Raw genomic sequence first — 24,377 nt, 5'->3', positions numbered from 1 at the left:
CCCCTTTGGGGGTCGAACGACCCTTTCACAGGGGTCGCCTAAGGCCATCAGAAAACACGTATATAATTACATGTTGTTTTTGGAATTAATCACTATGCTTTAATTATGTTCAATTTTTAACAATGAAAATACATCCTGCATATCAGATATTTACATTAAGATTCATAACAGTAGCAAAATTACAGTTATGAAGTAACAACAAAAATAATTTTATGGTTGGGGGTCACCGCAACATGAGGAACTGTATTAAAGGGTCGCGGCATTAGGAAGGTTGAGAACCACTGCTCTAGTACCTTAAGATTAACACATCCTTAGGGGGAAGAAGATATGCTAGAGAGCAGGGATAATGTCCCCAACTCCCACCAGGTTATTCTTCTTCTCCATTTGCTGGCAGCGTCATTGTTATCAATACCTAACATAGATTGAAGCCCACTATGTGCAAGGTGATGTAGTAAGCTCCTTCTAGTAATTATTTTATATTCACAAGCGACCTGTGAGATGGGTACTCTTTAATATATATATATATATTAATTATTGATTTCAGAGAAAATGGGAGAGGGAGAGAGATATAGAAACATCAATGATGAGGAGAATCATTGATCTGCTGCCTCTTGCAAGCCCTACACTGGAGATGGAGCCAGCAACCTGGGCATATGCCCTAACCAGAATCAAATCAGGACCTCCTGGTTCATAGGTCGATGCTCAACCATTGAGCCAAGTTGGCTGGGTGAGATGGGTTCTCATAGTAAAATTTTATAAAGAGGAAACTGACATTTCATAAAGCTATGTATATTGCCCAACTAACCTGTTAGTAAGTAATTGATCTGGGACTTGAACCCAAGTATTTCTGAGTCTATAGCCCTTGCTTTAAATTTTTCTTATTCTGTTTTTGTAGATGTCTACAGCCACTTAAAGAGCCCTTCCTATGAAAGCTGCACTGTAATTATTGTTTTCTCTTATGGAGTATTTTTTGTAGAAAATGATCTATGTAAAATTTGAAATATATTAAGAACCTAGCAGTTTAAATGAAAATCTGAGTGAATGTTATGGATTGATGAATATTATGAATTGATTAGCAAATTTTGCCAATGCTCTTTTAGGTCAGTGTATGCCATGACTTCCATTTCTCCTGCATAGTAATAAACAGCTCTGTAGAGCCTATTTTTATCACTCTGAAAAACAGAGGTTGGACATGCTCCACATTATTTCATTGTATTGGAATGTCTTTGTGTTGTATTATACTGTGAATGCATGGGTCATCGGCTGGAAGCTGGAATGGATTTTTTTTAAATCTCTAAACATGTTCTTTGTGATTGGATTAGAGTCACTTCCCATAGTGCATATTATGGAGGTATATTTCATCATGCTGAATACATCAGTAAGAAATTTTACAGTTGGCTGGGGTTTGTCCTTGCTTTTTGGAACAGTTCAGTAATCTCACCAGTTCGTGGAAGATAGAAAACACCGGAAACCTATTCTGACCCCTAATAGTAACACAGTAGAGAAGGATGATTAAGGTCTTTTCCTCTAATAGATATGAAAATACAAGGAAAATGAGGGGAGAAGAAGCCTAGATAGATGAACAACGTTTGGCAGCCTCTATTCTTGGCATACAAATGGACCCTGATATGAAAACATATTTTTAAATCATAAAAGAATGATTTTTACCATAACATAGAGTATATTACTTCCCTCTATAGTCATACAATTTCTAAGTTAGATGTGTGTAACAGTTACAATACTGCCTTTACATTGGAAAGCACTGGGCTCCAAGTTTGGTGGGATAATTTGCCTGGTTGGTGGCATGTCCAGCAGGCTTGATTCCTGGGATAATTCCACCAAGATTCTTCTCCTCAAGTTCGCAGTAGTTCAGGAACAGCAGACTGATTTGTGGCCCACACTGAAGCTCTAAGTATGTGAAGAGGGTTCATAGAATGTTGGTGATGAAGAAGGCACTAAAGGCTGGTCTTTCACCCCCATCCAGTGCTCAGGTGTCCTCTGTACTTTTTTTTCCATTAAATTTTTATTGTTGAAAGTACTATTACATATGTCCCCCTTCCCCCCATCAATCCCTTTAGCCCACCCCACCCCTGCCCCAGGCCGTCACCACCCTATTGTCTGTGTCCATAGGTTATGCATATATGCATACAAGTTCTTTGGTTAATCTCTTCCCACCCACCCACCCACCTCCACCTTCCCTCCAAGATTCCATCCTCTGCACTTTTCGCACCACCCAGTGTTGCCAGCAGGAGCACCTTTATTCACACAGGTGTGGGCAGCTCATTGTCTTCAACTGGTCCGGTTGACTTTGGACCATCAGATTGTATCGATCTCAGAATTCCTTCCTTAGAACTTGTAACATTGGGACAACCTAGAATAAATCTAATTTCTCTTCCAATTCTTAGCCACTCACATATGTGACCTTTTAGCTGTAACCTACTCCCCTTAATGCAAACCCAGCTCTTTTCTTTAACAAGCCACATACCTCCAGTTCCTACGTGTTCTACCTGTAACATGTCCTATCACTCATTTTTCTTTGATTCCTCTTCTAGGAAAATGACATTACTATCCATCTGCTGCTGGTACAGGAAACTTGGGGGACATTCTTGATTTCTCTTTCTCACTCACATCCCACATGAATCAACAGGGCCTGTAAATTCTTCTTCCTAAATAAGAAGGTCCATGTGTTATCTTGAGACTTTGGATACCCAGGCTATGCCTCACAGATCTTTTCACACCAGAAGCCTTCCATTGCTTTTCTCTACTAGTTCTTTCAGAACTTTTGTATGTTATTCATTGGGCCAGAGAGAAAAACTCACTTAGAGCTGCTGGGTAAATAGAATATACATGCAACAGAAGGTTCCTCTGCCCAGGTTTCTGTCTGAACCTGTTTTGTAGATTTGATCTCAAAAGTAGGTTTGATACCTTTAGAAAGGGTGTTTACTTTTTTCTCTGGTAGGAATTGGTTTAAGATATTAATGAAATTGCTAGTTTTTCCCTCTGGGTGTTCTTAAGAATAAAGATTTTGTCATAAAGTTTTCATTTATGCAGCTACTCATTATATACATTGAAGGCTAAGAAATAAACGTTTTTTCTTACTTTATTTCTGTCATGCAGGCCTTGATTCCCTCAGGGCAGTGCTGGAATAGGATAAATAATTGTTAAATTCTAACTTTGAGAACCTCAATTTCCAGGAAGTAGGCTAAAGAGTAGTTATCTAAACATGCTCCCACATTTTAATATTAGCTGTAAACCCTTTGGGCAAAATTTTAAAAATATTACCATGTTTTTGCTTGCCTGTTGTCTGTCTCCTACACATTCTTTTGATGTGTAAATGTACTTTTTTTTTTTTTTTACTGTGGATTGAGATGGTAATGTTTCAGTTTAGAGATGTCATTTTGATCCTCAAAACTCAGTATTCATTGTATATATCGGTTGACACAGATGTGCAAGAGCCATCATAAATGGAAATGAGCCTCAACTAGGGCACATGTGTAACATTGGGAGGTGGGCATCAAGAAGGGGCATGGCTTTGTCCCACACTGAATGCCAGTCTTAATTGTACTTTGATGTAGGCAGGCCATGAGTCAAATTCACTATGGCATTTTTTTGTAGTACCTAATATGTTTGATAAAAGTCAATAAGTATTTGATAAGTAAACAAAAGGTGAATAAGTGTTTGATATATGTTAATTTCCTAACAAGTAACCTAATGTGCTTATTATGATATAATGTAAATAGTTCAGTTCAGGTTTGGAAGATCTGCATGTTTAAATCTCTATGTTTGGTGCCATAAGGAGGAAGAAGAACTGGCCTTTCAGGAGCTTATAATTTTGTATGCTTCAGAAGCTATGTTTGCAAATAAAGTAGAACCCTATATAATAAAAGGCTAATATGCAAATCAACCAAACGGTGGAACGACCAGTTGCTATGATGTGCACTGACCACCAAGGGGCAGATGCTCAATGCAGGAGCTGCCCTCTGGTGGTCAGTGTGCTCCCACAGGGGGAGTGCTGCTCAGCCAGAAGCTGGGCTCATGGCTGGTGAGCACAGTGGTGGTGGCGGGAGCCTCTCCTGCCTCCGTGGCAGTGCTAAGGACCCTTTGGGGGATATCCGCATGCTGGCTTAGACCCGCTTCCTGGGGGCCTAAGCCAACAGGTGGACATCCCCTGAAGGGTCCTGGACTGTGAGAGGGCACAGGCTGGACTGAGCGCCCCCCCCCCCCCCCCCCCCCCCCCCCAGTGCACTAATGTCATGTACAGGGCCTCTAGTGCTATAATAAAAGCCTAGACTAGGGAATGTGGGCATTAGAGGAAGTAAAGATAATTTGTTACTGAAGGGAAACTGGCAAAGGCTTGAGATGCTGGCACATTATGGGCATTTAGCAAATTGAATGAATGAAGGAAGTGGCACCTAAACTAGAACCCAGAGCTGATTGGAATTTTTTACAATTACATAGCGGTCTTAATTTTATTTCAGTGTTTTTTAAAAACCTAATACTTTCTAAGAATGTAACCGTTGAAACTGTAGTTTACCCTCTACCTCCAATTGACCTCTACCTCCAATTCTAGAGGTCCTACCTTTTATTTGAAAAATCAAGAAAGGGGATATGATTATCCCTGGCATTTGTGAAATTCCAGGTAAAGTCATTGACAAGCTTTGCTTGACCTTAGCTTCAGCTTGCACTTTCTAACACTAAATTGTTGGCCCTTCAGAGTGCCCTATACTTTTGTCTGAAATGGGTCAGATATGGAGAAATAGTAATCAATAAGCTGCATGAAGCTCTTTCTTTGGGCCTTAAGCTCTCCATTCCTTAGTATCCTACGTGTATGATAGGAGACTCTATCATTTTGGTGTCACTGAGGAAAGCTGACTTAGTTCAGGCTCTTATCTATTCGGTTACTTCCTGAATGTCCCCATGAATGGAGACCTCGCCCTTTCCTGAGTCCAATTTTGCCATTGTTTGCCTATGCAATGTATCAGCGAATTCTTTCCTTAGGTTGCTCCGACGTTACTTTACCTCCAACTTGGAATCTTGGCACTTATTCTGCCCACAGGTCTGGCCTGGACTCTCCCATGGCAGGTCAGCCCTGTGTTCCCGGGTCAGGTATTCTCATCTAGGTTAACTTCCCAGACTAAAGTCATAACCCCAAACCCAATAAATGATGGGAGAATAGCCATTAGTTTCAAGTGAGTTCAGTGCATTTTGGGGAGCCTGTTATTCCACCATCTCTTTCTGGAACTCGGTGGAGGAACCTTGGCGCTGACTGAGTCTCAAGAGAAGCTATCCTGCCGGGGCCCTTTGTGTGGAGCCCAGCCCAGTGCTGGGTAGTGCCCTGTATTTGGAGGTTCAGTAAGTTCCCCATGGCACCCTGTCTTCCTCATCCATTACCTCTCTGCTCTGCCATTACCTCTCAGGTAATTGGAGATAGCTAATAAAGAAGCGAGCGATTGAGAGGCAGTGCAGTGCGGTGGAAGGAGCACTGGATATCGAGTCAGACTGGGGTGCTAGTTCTCGCTCTGCCACTTGCTGGTGGGACAAAACCCACCCATCTTCAGTATGTGCCATGCAGGGGCTTCCTAATGGCTGTACCTGTTCACTGAGGATTAGATGATGCCAGTGTGTGAAATGCTTTGTAAACTGTAATGTGCAATCGGCATAGTTAGGATCTGTGTTTATTATTAACATTGATTATATTGATAAAGGTAGAGGTCTGCAATTTATAAGTAATAAATGCCTGATAAGAATAAATTATAAATAACGAATGTGTGAAACTTTTAGAGTGGAACGAGTACTTCAGGACAAAGCCGCCAAATTTGGGGGTTTCTTCAACCTAAAACTTTAAGACAAAAGTGTGCCAAGCTTGCTCACAAAATAGAGTCAGTTGTCTACCTCTCTGCCACCCCTCGCCCCACAGCTCTGCCAGGGCAGCTTTGGGGCCTCTCCGAGGGCTCCGAGATTTCCCACAGAAGAGCTGGTCTGCCCTCCATGCTGGCTTTATGAAAGATCATAGCCAAGGCAGTAAATTATAAGGTGCCGTAATTCACTTTCCATAGGTGGTCTTGGCCGCGTTCCACAGCCTTTTGGCTGAAAGGTGGCTGATTTTGAAGCCCTGGCAGAGAGTCAGAAATTCAGCCCAGACGACTGGTTTGCCAAGCAGTGAGCAAGCGCATCAACAGATGAGCCATTTGGTTTTTCTAGGGAGGTCTTTTGTGTGCACTTCACGTGTATTTCATATTTACTGTTTTGAGTATTTCGGGAGTGATGGAGAAACAGTAATCGTAGGTATTTTTCAGAGGTAGCGGTTAGAATTCGTGATTTGATGTGACGTACTTTCCTTGAATTTCTTAATTTAGTCTCTCTCTGCTGCTGCATACCCAAGGTGAGGGTCCGTTTTGTAATCCGAAGTCAGAATTCAGTGTTACCCCCCCAATTAGCACGTCTGATGGTTGGCAGATTTGATGTGTTATGTCTCTGGCAGGACCCTTTCTGTGCATTTTATTATTGTTTTCCTAAAGAGGAAAAAACTGGCACCAATCTTTTGAGCCTAAAGTAATGCCATGTTTACCACAGCATTTCAAATACTATGTAAGAGTTTGGCTCAGTGTCCCAAAGCACTCTCATTTTTTTCCCTCTTCGTTCCAACCCTCCTCAGTTCCACGGGATCTAAGCCAGGCAAGTAATGGAAGCCAAGCGGCGCTGCCTGTCTGCCGTGTCAATTCTGACAAATATAGAGTCATTCTTCTATTCTTCAAAGCTGTTACAGCTCTGGCTCCAACACAATTGAGGTTGCAGGCCAAGCAGCTTAAAATCCTCATCAGCCTTCGATGTAAACATAGAACATTTTTCAGTATTTTAAAAGTCAGAATGAATTATACAAAGTGTTTGCTACAATTTCTGAGACTTTGCTGCCGAAAAGTCTATGTCATTTTTTCACAAGTTTATGCTGTAGGGAACTATTTTTAAATAAGTGCTTGGCACTTGCATGTATGGCATAAATTATTTTGCATTCAACTCGGCTACGTGGTGTGTATGTTTGTGTGTTTTCATGGTAGTAGTTTAGGGTAGAGGAATGTTCTGCCGTGTTAAAAAAATTTAGCTTTCCTAGAACAGATGTTAGCATAATTAACTACTTACTGAAAATTGCTGGCAGGAATGGATTACATTATACTTAGCGCACCCCATTACACACACAGGGGCACGGCTGGGATCATTCCGAAAACCACTTCTCCAGTCTCGGCCCTGCAGACCCACTTTCAGTTCTCCAGTAATTGAGATCGAATTGTGAAATAATATTTCACTTGGTAATCTAGTAAGATTTAATTGGTCTGGTTGAAATAGAGGAGAATTTTATCTTCAGAGTCGGTGGCAGAGGTAGGGTGAGCGTCTGACCATTATAACTTCAGAGCAATTTCAGAAAAGGAATTAACAGACTGAGTCAGTTCATTCCGAAGCACTAAGTTAGTTTAACACAAGTGTTACACTTTCTAGCTGAAAACTTGGAGGCAGTTATTATAGTGAGACATCCTAAAACTTAGTAGACACAGGCTGTGGCAGATACTAAGGAATCGTTTTGGGAACTGGCCTGGAGGGAACGGCAAACCGAATTGGCTGAAGGGATGGCTAGTTGTCTAAAACCTCACAAGTCAAGCAAATAATCTGGCTACATCAGCTGTACAGTGTAGCCCACATGTTTCCTTTTAACTAGAATTAGAGTAGGAGGTTTTTTGAGCTTGAGAAAGACAGGCAGACTCTCTGTGGGAACTCACATTAACACATTCAAAAACTAATTTCTAAATTTAGTTGAAGATTCTTTTATGTTAAGTGAGTGCTTTGCGGGGGGCAGGACTTTGAATAAAAAGTGTAGTTGTATAAATAACAGGAATCCATCTGGTCTCATCGGTTTCTGCCACCCATGTTCCTCTTTCCTTCTCCTCCTTCCCCTCCTTGAGGCACATCAAAAGCCTTAGCAGCAAACCCGGTTTGGCTCAGTGGATAGAAGGGTCCCAGGTTAGATTCCGGTCAAGGGCATGTACCTTGGTTGCCGGCACATTCCCAGTGGGGGGTGTACAGGAGGCAGCTGATTGATGTTTCTCTCTCATTGAAGTTTCTAACTCTCTATCCCTCTCCCTTCCTCTCTGTAAAAAATGAATAAAATATATATATATATTTTTAAAAGCCTTAGCAAACCCTGGAATTCTCCAAGAGCTGAATGCCCAGTACATTTCCTAGAAGTTCTCATTGAGGCAAGCATAAATATGCAGGTAGGCAAAGATTAGAACCAACTTAAGTACAGAAGTCCCCCTTTACCCATGGTTTTAGTTACCCACAGTCAACCGTGGTCCGAAAATATTACATGGAAAATTCCAGAAACAAACAATTCATAAGTTGTAAATTGTCCACTGTTCTGAGCAGCTTGATGAAACCTTGTGTGGTCCTGCTCCATCCTGCCTGGGACGTGAATCATCTCTTTATCCAGCGTATCCACACTGTACATGCCACCTGCTCAGTAGTCAGTAGCCAGGCTCAGTGGTCGGATGGACTGTCTCAGTATCTCAGTGCTTGTGTTCAGGTAACCCTTATTTTACTTAATAATGGCCCCAAAGCACAAGAGGAGCGATGCTAGCAATTCGGGTATGCCCAATTGGGCGTGTTAGGCATCCACCACCAGGGGTCTTGTACCGTATCCCCTGTGGATAGGAGAGAATAACTGTATATAATCTTATAAATACCATTCAGAGCCAGGCAGTAGAAGTTTTCTCTACATTACGAAGTGAAATGAATATTGAGTCATTTAGCTTTATAGTTCAGGCGAAATTTGTGGGGGCTAACATTGTCCAACTATTGCTTTTGTTCTCTAATTTTGTAGATATATACATAGGCCATGTAAGTCGTAAGCCCCAAATATTAATTCTATCTTTTAAAATTAGCCTCAATTCTTTAAAAAAAAATAAAGTTTAATATTCACTTTCTAGTAACCCAAGACCTTTAGGGAACAAAGTAGAAGAAATTGTTTTCAATATAGATTAATAAACTAGGCATCCATGCTTTTTCAGGTCCAGAGATCATGATAGCAGTTTTCAAACTGAGACTGGGGTTTAAGAGTTAAATCAACCTCCCTCTTGAGTCAGTAGCTAAATGAATCTGCTAGCCATTGCAGGATGATTATTAATGCTCATAAACATGCGTTATCCTTTTAACTGGTCTGTTCTCCACATTCCTTCCCCTTGTAGTCTGAAGCAGATTAATCTTTAAATATCATTTTTGTTGCAAGGCAGACATTCTTTTTATAATTTAGGTGAAGGATGTTATCTGACGATCTAGACTTCAAAGGCTCTTTGGAGGCCCAGTTGCCAGAATAAGAGATGGAGTCTCTTCATTCCCTCCCCACACTCCCTCTTGCTTCTCCACCTTCCAGTAGAGCTCACGTCTAGCCTTGTGGAAACTTTCCTACAGGACAGAGAGATAGGTGTCTTAGGAGGAAAGATCCCCCATGTAAAAATTCGTTGTAGGTCTGTTTATTATTTCTTCTTCGTGTTGCTCTATAGACTGGAGCAGAGACTGTTGGGAGCAGAACCCAAGCTCCCTAGTAGAACTATGCCACTGGTTAGAGAAAGCAAAGAGCTGAAACAAAGTTAGGGGTGGTGCTGCATCTTCACCTGTTAAGTGATCTTTTTAAAAAATGTTAATGCTCAAACACAGACATCTGCAGAACATACTGTCATTTCCTAGGTATCCTATGATGGAGTACATGGTCTTCTTCAGAACCTTCCCCACTTGGCTGTCGCCCTTTCCCCCTCTGGCTAACAAACACCTGCTCTCTTTCAAGGATAAGTGTGAACCTAAGGAACCTACTAGTAAGTCTAAGCCTTCTGCAAGCAGCTTCCCCCACCCCCTGCCCCCTTTCCAACTGATGTATCCTGTCCAAACCTCTATCAGAGCAAGTTTTCATTAGGATGTACTTCTCTGCCAACTTCTCAGCCTCCCACACCAGACCGTGAGCAACTCGGGGTCTGGGACTCTCATTGTCTCTATCTTTACTTAGCACAGTGCTCACATAATAATAATGCTCCTAGATAATTGCTAAAGGAGTTTTTTTCACTTGAATAAAGCAAAGAAATAAGTAGTCTGTGTTGGCCTAAATGGAGACCATGTGTCATGTCAACATACTGTTTTAATTTTAACTTTTCTAGGAGGCAACCGGGTCTTGCATCTCTGTCCAACTCTTTAATTACAGGTTCTGGAAGGAGTAGGGGCTAATGATTTGATGTTGACTCAACTTTGAGCATGATAGCGGTAGTGGTTGGCTAGATAGTAATTTGTAAACTGGACTGCCATTTGAGAGGCCATAACAGGAAGCTGACTGGAGTCAATGAATATTCTTCCAAAAGAAGTGTGGGTTTAGTCATTGTTCACTTACATTTTTATTCAAGGTTACATTGTGATGAGGAATGGAATTTTTGCCTCATTCTCAAAAATTCAATTTCCCTACCTCCCAAATATCTGACTATTGTCCTTTTTCATGTAATGTCAGGATAAACATAGTATTCATTACAATTATAATTACTTTTTCTTGTAATTATTTGGTTTTTTTGGTCAGTTTTTCCCATTATTTGTACATTTGACATGGCTGGTGTCTATTAGGTTCACTTCACCCGCTAACAGTGCCTAGTGCATAGTAGGTACTCAAGACATATTTGGTGAATGAAGTATGTGTCTTAGTAATGTGCATAATTGAGAGACTATTGAATTTTCAAAGGCTTCAAATTGTGTTTGTGCAGTTTTTCACAGCCTTGCATTAGAAGTCTAATTGATTTCATGTCATTTTAAAATTAAATGCCATGTGGTATCACATTTCACAGTTTTTGTGCTATAGTAAAGAGGTGGAGGCCAAAAATTCTGTGTGGCAATACAGATAAGGAAAGAAAAAAAAAAGCCCTATGTTTGACATAGTAAAGAGAACTGAACTCAAACGGGCCAGAGTTTTCACTGAAGCAACTTGTGGTTTTATGACTTCTGGGCATACTCTAAATGCTGTCTTAACCTACCAGAAGTTAATCCATCCACAGCACCTGGGCATATTGGCCAGATTGCTCTGTCTATTAAATTGTACTGATGTAGAGGTAAGTTTTGGCCCACTTTTTTCAAGTAAATGCTACGGGTGGATAGAGGGGACATTTACAAAGTATGCTGAGGCAGCTGGGTGGTATTGCATTACTATCCTAGGACTACTGAGGAGTGGTTATTTTTAGCTTTCACCCGAGTAAACATGACTCAGTTTGTTGACCTGAATCCATCCAGCCCCTTCTTAAATAAACACAGTCTATTAATCCCTAGAACCACACTGGTTTCTAAGTAAGACCTTCACTTCATATTACCTGTTAGTTGACTGTAGCTTCTTCAGAGGCTGCAGGTAATTTCAACTTCTTCATTTCACTCTGTTCCCTTACAATAAAATCCATCACACTTAAAAAAAATTAATGACAAATCAAACTTCTTTTAATTTTAGACACTGTTTTGTAATCCATGTAGTCACAATTTTGGCTACAATTTAATGAAACTACTGTAGGCAACCAGCCTTTAGGTATAAGCTTTATTTTTTAGTTTACTTTGATAGGCTTTGTGATACAGTTTTGAGTTACATAAAGAAACATCTGGGAGTAGGAAATTGTCTTGAGGTATAGATACATTACTGGGGAAACATTTATTGTCCATTTATGAATATCAGAATTTCTATTTACTTTCTCCAACAATACAAGTATTTTGCCTTTTGAGCACTACTAGAAACATTGAAAATACTAAATTGTTTTCAGGTTTTTAAGTTATGCAAAGGTTTTTGAGTCCAGAAGACTAATTTATTCAAGTAAAGGAAAATGTTTGTGATTCTCATAGTGTAGCTGGAGATGCATTTGAGGTTTCTCCAAGTTCATTGTCATGACCTTTATGAAAAATATTAGTATTCCTGGGATTTTTTTCTTTATGCAAGAAACACTAGTCTAATGAAAGAATGAAAATGACTCAGGCTGCTACAAAGGCAGGCGTTCACTGTGTCCATTAAAAATGCAGCCTTTGTGCCCGTAAAGTGCTCAGCTTCTCTGTTATTAAGTTTGGAATGTGGTTTTGGAGTTTAGCTGAGGAACTCAGCTAGTTATTTTTCATTTTGGTCCAAGGGGGGAAAGGCTTGTTTTTCAAAAGGAAAAAAAAATGAAAAAAGGTTAGGTTCATTTTGGAAGAATAGAAGTTTCAAAATGTAGTCACTATTTTTTGCCACAAATAGTCAGTTTGAGCATGTTAGCCAAAATAGAATTCATGACTTTTGTCTCCCTGTTTATTTCTCCAACCACATTAAAAAGCGTTCAGTTAAATGTGCCATTTGGTCTTTTTAATGTCAGTGGGCTATTTAGCTGAGTCAGGATAACCAAAATTTGATTGATTCATATTTCTAATAATAGGCCAGATGTCTGGTTGCAGATGAATTAGGTGTAAAATGTCTTTGTGATACAGTTTTGAGTTTTAAAGAAAAACTATCCTGGCATGGATTAGTGGTGACTCCGGGCCGCAGTGTTCAGGATTCTACACTGAAGGACTTTCAGCTAGAGTTTATAGTGCTGGGTTTTCAGGTACCTTTCATTAGGCATTGTCACACTTTCTGCAAACATGTTACTACTCAAAATTTAGGATAGATATTTAGGTGTAGAATAATGTGTATCTGATCATTAGAGGTAGAGAACATATTAATAATACAAACTTTTGCCTCCTATGTTACTCTCTTCTTGCTTTACATATTTCTCCATTAAATAAGAAATGATTTCTACTGGTAACAGGTCTGAGAGAACAGTATACTGAATATATTTACAGAATTAAACATATGTAAACCATGCATATTAAACATAATTTCATAATGTTTTTCATTCACTACTAACTTTAGGAGAACATTTTTATAAATTGATTTAAAAAAAGATACTATACTGGCAAAATCCATATGAAGAAAGCTATAAAAGAGATGTCAAAATGAAGAAGCAAAATGAAGAGTTAATGGAGAAGCAATCATTGTTCTTGCGTGGGAACACTAAATGTTGGAAAAGGATACTTATTCTGTCCACTTTCATTTATAGACTTAAGGTAATTTCAATGAAAATCCCAGCAATAGGACATACATTTGAAATGGATTGGGGAGAGGGGATTTACTCTGTCAGATATTGATACACACCATCAACATGCAGAATTCAAAACAGTGTTGTGTTGGGCCATGACTTGACAGTCCAATACATGAAACAGAACAGATTGTCCAGAAACATCTATTGTTATACATAAGATAAAGTGATGTCATAAGTCAATGAAAGTCTATTCAGGAAAGAACAATGTCAATATTAAAAATAATAAAAAATCTAGAACCTTACCTCATCTCGTATATCAAAAAAAATTCCAGAAGGTTCAACTATTTAAATATTAAAAAAATAAAATTGTTAAAAATAACTAGAAGTTAATAAAGGAGACTGTTTTTTGAATTTGGAGGTAAAGAAAGTTTCTCTAAGGAAAAAAGCATAGAAAAAAAAAACAAATGAAAAGAGAGATTCTCTATATAATTTGGATCATCTCTATATTAAAATATAGACAGCAGATGCAAATGGTAAGATAAATTAGAAACAAAAAATATCAGGCAAAGAATTATTCTTATAGACAACCTTTACAAACTAAGGGGTGTGTAGGTAAGTTCAATTTGGTATATCATATGATTATTTTGTAACTGCAAGTTGAAAATGTTTAATTATGGAGAAATTATAATATAATAAGTAATATTAGTTTTATACTTTTTATGTTCTCAAACACTGTTCTTAGTACTTTTCATGCTAACTTGTTTCTTGTACACAATGACTCAGAGAGGTAGGTACTATTATTATTGCCATTAAAGAGATGATAAAACTAATAATACACAGACCGGTTTAGTAATATCACCCAAAACTTCCCTACTGTGGCTTAGCAGTGACACGATGAGAATGAGAGGGCCAGGATTTGACATCAGGCAAGTTGGCTCCAGAGCTGGTATTATTTACCACTGTGCTGCTCTGCTTCTCTAAGTGAGTGAGAAGGAAAGGCTACAAAACTATGTATGGCATGATCCCGGTTTGTAAAATTTTTGTTGTTAATATTAGTATGTATTTTAAGGTCATACAATTTAATTCATGTATATGTTTTTATATAATTATACACTCATAGGAAAGAAAGATAGTATTTTGATATTTTCTAATAATGGTTACTTCCCTCTAGCAGTGGGTCTCGACCATCGGAAAACACATATAGCATATCAGATATTTACATTACAATTCATAACGGTAGCAAAATTACAGTTATGAAGTAGCAACGAACATAATTTTATGGTTGGGGGTCACCACAACATGAGGAACTGTATTAAAGGGTCACAGCATTAGGAAGGTTAAGAACCACTGCTAGTGGGATGTTGGGTAAATGTTGTTTCAATCTTGAAAATTTCTATATTTTGAAAATTTCTACTGTAATCATGTAATCATTTTGTAATCACAAAATAGTGTTATTTTCAATGTTATATTGTTCAAATCTGATGTTCTCTCTTAAAATGCATGGATTATATTTTGTACACTTTTGAAGTATCAATGTTTGAGTTCTCATCCTTTGAAAGGTACCACTCTAAGTGGGGACCTAAGGTTAACTTAGTTCTTTCTCTCAATCAAAAGCAATTTTGGTCCTAGCTGGTTTGGCTCAGTGGATAGAGTCTTGGCCTCCGGACTGAAGGGTCTCGGGTTCGATTTCTGTCAAGGGCACATGCTTCGGTTGTGGGCTCAATCCCCAGTAGGGAGTGTGCAGGAGGCAGCAGATCAATGATTCTCTCTCATCATTGATGTTTCTATATCTCTTTCCCTTTCCCTTCCTCTCTGAAATCAATAAAAATATATATTTTTAGAAAAGCAGTTTTGTAAAACTTTAGAGTTAAGAATCTTAGAAACCAGCTATCTTGGTTAAATCTTAGAAACCAACCATCTTGTTTCTTAGATGAGGGTCCTGAAGCCACTATAGATTTAACCAACTTACCCAAGATGAACTGAGAGGAAGTTGCTTAAGCAGGTTTCAGACCCTGGTCTTCTGGACTTGAGACACTCGTCTATGAAGCACCAGAGCCCTGAGGTTCACAGGCAGGTGGGAACCAAAGCACTGTGCATTTTTGTGACATTCATTTTAGAGTGAGGAGGTAACTGAACCAAACAGATTACAAATATATTCTTTCAATAAATACCAGTGATTGAAAACACACTGGGTAGGCTTTTGGGGATACTTTAAAACACCTACAGAGGTCAATGAAGGATTCTCACCAAGATTTGGGAGATCCATAGGTATTACTGATCCCAAATTATAGAAGGCAGTACAAAAAAAATGGAGAGAAGAAGGTAGTAAGAAGAATGTTAGCCAGAAATGAGCACCTCCGTGGATGATTTTTCTAAAATAGGAAAACATTTTCTTTTCAGCTCCAGGACCCACCACGGCAGTGTCCTACATGTCAGTGAAATGTGTGGATGTTCGTAAAAACCATCACAAGACAAAATGGTTCGTGCCTTGGGGACCCAACCACTGCCACAAAATCCGAGACATCGATGAAGCGATTCCAAAGGAAATAGGAGCCAATGACATTGTGTTTTCTGTCCACATTCCTCTCCCCTCCATGGAGATGAGTCCTTGGTTCCAGTTCATGCTGTTTATCCTGCAGCTGGACATTGCATTCAAGCTGAACAACCAAATCAGTAAGTGCATTCTGCTTTTTCCTCTCTGATCTTGGGGAATTTCTCTCTTCAGGTTCTTTCAGAGCTAGTCCTAATCACAGTAAAATGATAATATTAATAGCAGACAGTTATCAATCCACCAGTTTCTACAGGAAGGTCTTTTATTTCATCTTACAGTTAAAAAACTTGGGCACCAGTGAGGTTGCCTAAGGTTTCAGAAGGCTGGAGAGTGGATTCAAATTCAGGCAGCCTGGCTTCACAGCCCTGCTCTACCCACCAAGCTTTGTTAACTCTCCAGGCGGTGGGAAGTGTTCCCTCTTACCTTGGCTGGTCTAATGATTAAATTGACATAAGACATATTAACAGGAGAAAAAAATAATTTCATATGTATAGGAGCCCTAAAGATATGAGACACAAGGGCAAGTTGGAAAATCGAAGCTTAATATGCCACCCTGAGCTGAGGAGTGAGAGGCCTAGAGCTCCAAAGGGCAAAAAAATAGGGTAATTCGCAGGATGATGAGAAAGCAGATGTTTGGTAATTAGAAGTTTGCCCTGCCATGCAGGTAAGTCTTTCAGATAAAAAGTTACCTCTGATTAAGCTCTCTTTCTGTGCTAGACCCACTCATTATCTAAGTTATTTTAGGCAGTGAAGAGAGTGATAAAATTTTTTCTTGAGTCTGCTAGGTCTCAATGGCCTTCAGCCCAAAATAATCCACATGCCAAATGGTCCATTCACCCCTTCACCGCTGTGGTGCCACGAGGGAGCTCATGCCACTGCAGTGACTAGAGGATTTCTGAAAGGTCCCATGTTTCAAATGTTTCCTCCCTCTTTCCCCTCACTGGGCTTTGAGTAAAGCCATTGCCTTAGAAAAAAATATCTGTCAAAATGGGAACATCAATCCTTGAGCACCCTTTTTCCCACACAACTGGGTTATATTTTTGAGCTTACTCAGTTGTGATTCAAGACTCTGAGGACATGGGGCATATACACATTTTGGGAGGAAGAGATCATTGGGTGATTTCTGGAAAGGAGAGCCACGTGTGGCATCTGGGGATAGTGTAGGGAATCCTAAGTTGAAAAGGAAAAAAGCATTTTTTACTGACAAGGGATCAGGGGTGAGAGGGAAAAAGAATGTTGAAGATAATTCTGCTTGGGTCCTTCCAATGAATTAAAGAACTTTTTCTAATTGTAATTTTCCTGTATAAGCAATAATCTTAATATACAGTCAAATTAATTTTCTCTGTTTAGAAGTTGAAATAGTGTATCTACCTGATTGACACCTTATCAAAGAAGTTATGCTGAGATACTTTTCCATAATGTAGACTTTCCCCTTCCCATTCATTTACTCTTTTACCCATTACTTCTAAATGTTTTTGAGTGCTCACTACTGGGAGGCAGTGTACTGATGGCTGGACATGCAGATACAGATGAAGACTATCCTTCAAGTGTAAATGACTAGGAAATAACCAATCATTAGTGTCTGGTGTAATAGATACTCTGGTTTCTCTTCAGATCGCATAAATCTTTCACCTTTTACAGTATGGTGTGATAGGTGCTGTGACTAAGGTATGCCCAGGAGGCTGAGTAGCATCAAGAAAGGTTTTAGAGCAAAAAAAAGGGAAAGCCGCCTTGGGGTGTGTGTGTGTGTGTGTGTGTGTGTGTGTGTGTGTGTGTGTTTGTGCGCGCGCAGATATTTGAGGTGAGTGTTAAAGAGTGAAAACCCTGACAAGGAGTTGGGGGTAAGGATGGGGACAAATAGGAGAGCATTATAATTAGAAAGAAAAAGGAACAGTTGATATGAAGGTGTAGATTTGAACAACTGCTGTAAGCATTCAAGTGTTATTTCCCTTGTCCCATTCTCTTCTATATAGACTTATTCATTGGTTTTATAACAAATTTATTTGATCATGCATTCAAACTTTAAGTCCCATGCCTGTGTTAAGCATTGGTACTGAGGATACAAGACTGAACAGAAAATGTGCTTATAAGGGATTAGGGAAGATGGTGGTTGGGAAACAGATACTTAAACCTACTGAAGAGAAATATATATGCTATAATGAGAGGAATAGGCAATATTTTGATATTGTGATTGATAAGAAATAGTTATTAGGTCATTCAGATGACCCAAAAATACTTCTCATATACATTTGGCCTTTGTCTACAGTTCCTGGCTCACAGCCCCTCCCCCCCCCCCCCAAACCCTTGGAATGTTGAGCAATAAAGGCATCAGGGAGCATCTATTGTTGTATTTTGGCTCTTGTTCTTGGATTTTAAAAATGCTTCAGAGTCATAAAGGTGAAATGTGTGTCTTGTGATTCATAATAAGCCTCTTTCTACCACCACCACCGGGCTTATGTTAATGAGGTGACTTTTAGAAAACAACTAAGGACAGGGGCAGGTTGCCAAGGAAACCAACCATAAATAGAGGAGTGAAACTTTCACTCACACACAAACACACACACCATTTCTAGGGAGGAAAGAGAGGTTGAAGGTAGAATCAATCTCCAACGGCCAGTGATTTCATCAGCTGTGGCTATGTAATGGAGCCTCTACAATCCAAAAGGAGGGCTTTGGAGAGCTTCCAGGTTAGGGAACCGGAACACTTCCATGTGCAGAACCCCAAGTTCCACAAGGATAGAAGCTCCTTTGTTTGGGATCTTGACCCAAAAATACTTCTCATATACATTTGGCCTTTGTCTACAGTTCCTGGCTCACAGCCCCTCCCCCCCCCCCCCCAAACCCTTGGAATGTTGAGCAATAAAGGCATCAGGGAGCATCTATTGTTGTATTTTGGCTCTTGTTCTTGGATTTTAAAAATGCTTCAGAGTCATAAAGGTGAAATGTGTGTCTTGTGATTCATAATAAGCCTCTTTCTACCACCACCACCGGGCTTATGTTAATGAGGTGACTTTTAGAAAACAACTAAGGACAGGGGCAGGTTGCCAAGGAAACCAACCATAAATAGAGGAGTGAAACTTTCACTCACACACAAACACACACACCATTTCTAGGGAGGAAAGAGAGGTTGAAGGTAGAATCAATCTCCAACGGCCAGTGATTTCATCAGCTGTGGCTATGTAATGGAGCCTCTACAATCCAAAAGGAGGGCTTTGGAGAGCTTCCAGGTTAGGGAACCGGAACACTTCCATGTGCAGAACCCCAAGTTCCACAAGGATAGAAGCTCCTTTGTTTGGGATCTTGCCCATTGTTTCTTTTAATCTGGCTATTGAGTCATGTCTTTTGTAATAAATCTGTAATCTAGTGAGCTCTGTGAGCTGTTCTAGCAAATTAATTGAACACAATGAGGTGGTCGTGGAAACCTCTGATTTACAGCCAGTCTGTCAGAAGCCACAGGCGACAATCTGGGCTTACGATTGGCATCTGTTGTGGAGGGTAGTTCTTGTGGGGCTAAGCCCTTAATCTGTGGAATCTGCTGCTATCTCCAGGTACTGTCAGAATTGAGTTGAGTGGTAGGATACCTTACTGGTATTCAAGAATTATTCAAGTGTGGAGAACCCCCCTACACACACCCGCATACCCTCTCCACACACACATCCTAATTGGTGGTCAGAACCTATTACTTACATACCTTAATAACTTTACAGATAAATTACTTCCCAGCAAATATTAATCCTAAACATCAAAAATAATCCTAAACATCAAAAATGCCTATGTTAGTGATGCTTTGATAAAATATCCTATATAATAAAAGGGTAATATGCAAATTGACCCTAACAGCAGAACGACTGGGAATGACTGGTCACTATGACACACACTGACCACCAGGGGGCAGATGCTCAATGCAGGAGCTGCCCCCTGGTGGTCAGTGAGCTCCCACAGGGGGAGCTCTGCTCAGCCACAAGCCAGGCTGACAGCTACCAGCACAGCGGTGATGGCAGGAGCCTCTCCCGCCCCCTCAGCAGCTCTAAGGATGTCCGACTGCAGCTTAGGCCTGCTCCCTGCTGGCAAGTGGACATCCCCCAAGGGCTCCCGGGCTGCCAGAGGGATGTCTGACTGCCAGCTTAGGCCCGATCCCCTGGGGAGCGGGCCTAAGCCAGCAGGTGGACATCCCCCGAGGGGTCCCAGACTGTGAGAGGGCACAGGCTGGGCTGAGGGACCCCCCTCACCCACCCCCCCCAGTGCACAAACTGGGCCTCTAGTTTCTATATATTAAATGAAGTATGAATGTATGTATTCAGGTTCCAAAATATATTTTATCCTCATGTAGAAAAAGATCTTAGTAAAGGTTCTTATTTTTTTAAAAAACTCTTAAATTTCTTGTAACATGAGGTCCTGCACTTAATAAAGGCACACTGAAAAATTGACAAGATAGATAACTAAAGGTTCTGTCAGTAGCTGTTTAAAATAGCTGAAATCATAGAACCTCAAAAAAACCAGATTTAAAAAATACTTTTTTTTCTTAAGCAGGAGCAGTGGGTAGGGGCTATTAACTTTAATATGAGAGGGTTACATGTTGGGTTTGTGGGAACATTTTTTCCCTTAAATTTATTCTCTATATTTTTGTTTATGGACAATGAAGACACAGGTTTAAGAGTGATGGTATGTCTTTGCTCACTGATATAGATATATACATACATGTATTTTAATTATGATAATATTTGTAAGACATGATCGATTTTGCTCTGACTTATATTAGGAATACATGAGACTGCATGTCCACTTCTTATATTTTATCATTGTTTGGATGTATTTCTGACAGCAATAAATGGGGCAGGAGAAAAGAGACTGGGAGCATGGTGAACAAGATCCCATTATATGTGGATGACTTCCTATTTATCAAAGATTCAGCTGTAACAATATTACCTCCAATGTAAGGAAAAGTCAGGACCAGTCCTATTTTTTCTTTAGCTTTCCTATGCAGTCTGTGAAATGAATTTTAAATTCCAAATTAAAAAGAGATTTCTCATTTGGACTATGAAATTAAAGCTGTATTTAAAGGGTCTTTGAATAGGTACAGTAATCTGAGGACTCTATATTTTAAATGAATTTTAGTTATTTGGGTTAAATGTTTATTTCCTTTAAGCTTTTTAATTTAAGGACTTTGGCTAGGATTTGAGATCTTTATAAACCCTTAGAAACTAGAAAAGTATTGACTTACTATTTAAAAGCTAGTCATTGTTTAATCAATTTTAAGATATTATCAGGCTGATCCTTTAGAGGGAAAATGGTGGCATTAAAGGGTAATTCATAGTGATAAGAGTGGTTAAGAGAATATGTATATTATATTTAATAATTGAGAAAGAAGATATCCCACGTATATTATGCAAAAAAGTAACCCACATTTGAAAAAGTAATTTTAAACAGAACCCCTACTTTTCACCTTTTAAGTATAAACATTTTTAACACCTACAATTGTCATTTGATGATAGGTATGAATAGTATTAGCCAGTTCAACTTTTAAATGGTGATAATTTTAAAATAATAGTCTACAAGATCCAGGGAAGAAAGTCCAATTGAAGAAAATCCAGACTTAGAGATACCTAGACATGGGGGTAATTGACCTTTCAGCAAATACCAGTTACAAATTCTGAGCAGACCTATTTGTGGAAATCTATGATTGGGTCAGAGATGACTTTTTCTGAACATTTTAGAGGCATGGAATTAACCAGTTTGTGGTGTTTCTGTAAAATTGCAAGGAACATAGATTTCAGTTTCACTCCAAAGAGTTAGGACATGGAGGGAGAGTGAGTAGACTGTAAAGGGTGTCAGAAAAATGTCAGCGTAAACATCTGGCATCTGGATGTAGGTTAATCACTGGGAAAAATATATGCTTATCTATGTGATGGGCTTAGATTTTTCTGTAACATCATATTCTGTACTTGAAAATAAATATCCTCTAGAGTGGGTGTATCTCATTCATTTTAAAGTGTATTGTCAGTCACTCACTCAATTTATGTGTGTGTTAATGAAATATAGGCTTAGTTTAGCTAACATGGTGCCCACTTGTAATGGAATGTTGCTTTACTGATTATAACTGCAAGTCACATACTTAGCATAACTTCAGACTCTCCATGGGGCTCCTTTTGAGTAACTTGGGTGCAGAGATCAAAGACGTTTGTGGGTTTTCTTGACATGTCTTAACACAGCTTTCAAATCTACAGACTGTTGAAATAGAAATACTGAGATTCATTGGCAGAAAGCTTCAAAATGGATTGCTGTGTTGAGTAGTAAATCTCGGATTTTCAGAGGTCTAAAAATCCCTTAGGCTGAAGAAATACTATAAATGGTATGCAGTGGGGGAAGCCAGGGTGTCTATTCTCTTCTTAGGTAATGAAGTTGTTTTACCTTGAGCCCTGCACTGAAACTCTACAGTTGAATATTAAGTCTAACTGGCTTGTTTCATTATTGCAAATGACTACATAAAATGATGGAATTACATATTTCTATAAATGATGAGTGATTTTTCTTTTCTCAAACTGGAAACATTGCTGTAAACTTACTTCTAATAAAAAATATATAATTAGGATGCTATCTTTCAAGTTAGATGGCTGAGTGTCCTGGGAGAAAATTGCCGAACTTTTTATGAAGTGGTTGTGCTCTTCCATTTGTGCCCCTCTTATGGGATTAAGTATATACTTCATGAAAACAATGAAAATAAAGGAATAATCTGTTAACTGTAAAAAATAAACTGTCAGATTATCCAAAATTATAAGGGGTAAAATACAGAAGGAAGAAAGTCAGGGAATCCTTTTGTGAACTCATTGTTGGCCATGAGCAAGAGTCGTGGTTCTTAATTCGTTTTCACATGTTTCTTGGGAAGCATCCATAAAGGGAGCTGAATGGGGCAGAGGGTTCCATACATCATCAGACTACAACTGCTATATGGAACAGACCACTGATAATATGGTATTCACATGACTGGAATTTCATGCTTCATCAGAAAATCCTCTTTAACAAAATATGTTGAAGCAACTACTGAGAAAAAGAATTCTACCACCCCATTCCCCCTCCCCCCCCCCAGCAGACATTCTTTGATTCATGACCATGTTATTATCTCTCTTTATAAGAAGAACACTTCTGATTAAATGTTTTTCCTCGTAGGCTAGAGTCACTAAGATTTTCAAAGTTACCTTTTAAGTATCTTTACCTACCTCAGTCAGAGTTAATGTGATCAAAAATAAAAACTTCACATTTTCTCTCTACCCTCATACTTCTCCCCCTCAAAAAAAGATAAGCCCCCAAACCTCAAAATATACCAGAATGATCAAGGAGACTTAAAAAGAGTGGGGCTTGTAGTGGTGGATAAAGGGAGGTTGTCAGTATTCAAGATGGGTTTATGTGACTAGTCCTCTTTCTTTGGGAGTCATGTGCCCCCTTCAAATGAAGGCTAGAACTTAGAATTTACTAGTATGAATTAGTCTTACCTATTGACTTGGAATAGAAAGAAACCAAAATCACGGGAGAACACTATATTTTCATGATTAACCCAGAGTAGTGAAGATTAGGGACATCATGTTTGTTCATTCTCATTTATGAATATCTTTCTCTTTGAGGGAATCTTCAGGCATAACTTTGGAACTAATCATTGTGATCATGTTTATATGGGCAGGAATGTGAGAATTTCTGGCTTTGTTTTATTTTGGTGTGATGATTTGTAAGCCCTTCACTTGGACAACATCACTATAAAGCTGTCTGGATCTCTCTATCTAGTTTGATGGTGTTGCATTGTATTTTCAAATTAAAAAATCCAATCGAGGAACAGAGTTGGGCTCCTCCAAAACTTTCCCAAGATTTGTTTTTATTAATGTTTTTAATATCCAGTCCCTCCTACCTCCTTCCAGTTGTCTATTGGCTTACTGGTCAATTTAACATTGGAAAGTAGATCATATTGGCTTGGTCTCTAGTCTTAACAAAACACTCATCTATGGTACTGAATAATTTGCAGTAGTTGTTACTAAGCATTGGCTGTGTAATTGCAGACTCTGAGCACTGGAAGCAACGGTAGAGAACTGCTGGTCTACTAATCTTCAAACAGGAGTCTATGGGTAGATTCCAAGGACCAAGTGAGTCCCCTGATAACGCTATGTAAAATTTTAGTTGTATAAACTTATATGACTTTTGGGAGTTAGAGGGTTTGTGGCTTTTGTCAGGTTTCCAAATAGGTGCTTGACCTCCAAATGTCAAAGACTAGTCCTTTAATTTACCAGATGAAGAAACCTTATAACCAGTGATACTTGCCCACTATAGCGCAGCTGGCTGGAGACATAGCAGAATCTCCCTGTTGTATGTCAACCATTTAGGTAGGCGGATGGTACATAGCAACAAGTACACTACACTGTACAGGTCAGTGAGCCTTCTACCAAATAGAGGCCTCTAATTTTTGGACTGAAGTTGCTCTGGTCTTTCTAAAATGATGTATTTTTCTATTTTAAAAAAATCTCCCAATCTGTAGTTAGTTCAGGGATTCCAGTGTAATCTCAAACCTAGACTAGGAGGTAGGCAGGTCCTGTTTATAGTACCACAGCTGCAGATCACCCACATGTCTCATTTCCTGCTTTGAGTTTAGAATATAAATGGGGAGATTCTCTTTGCATCCATAATAAGTATATTCTGGTTACTAAAATAAAAGCCTGGTGACATCAATGAGAAATGTGAACAGCAAAGCA

At 39.3% G+C, this 24,377-nt stretch overlaps 1 protein-coding gene across 4 annotated transcripts in view; it reads left to right on the top strand.

Moving 5' to 3' along the window:
• WLS (Wnt ligand secretion mediator) overlaps positions 1-24,377 on the top strand; it is a 104,707-nt gene that overhangs the window by 25,126 nt on the left and 55,204 nt on the right. For 3 of the 4 annotated variants that reach the window (XM_070405354.1, XM_070405351.1, XM_070405352.1), the window contains exon 2: positions 15,498-15,770. In XM_070405354.1, the coding sequence (XP_070261455.1) occupies positions 15,498-15,770 (273 nt within the window). Of the gene's footprint in view, positions 1-12,970; positions 13,123-15,497; positions 15,771-24,377 lie in introns of those variants that run through there. The other variant, XM_070405353.1, reaches the window with a different exon arrangement.

The sequence above is a fragment of the Myotis yumanensis genome, unplaced genomic scaffold (assembly GCF_028538775.1).
Source record: "Myotis yumanensis isolate MYYU_CA2020_CCGP unplaced genomic scaffold, mMyoYum1.0.hap1 SCAF_2, whole genome shotgun sequence".
Classification (NCBI taxonomy): Eukaryota; Metazoa; Chordata; class Mammalia; order Chiroptera; family Vespertilionidae; genus Myotis; species Myotis yumanensis.
This window is presented reverse-complemented; position numbering and strand designations above follow the sequence as displayed.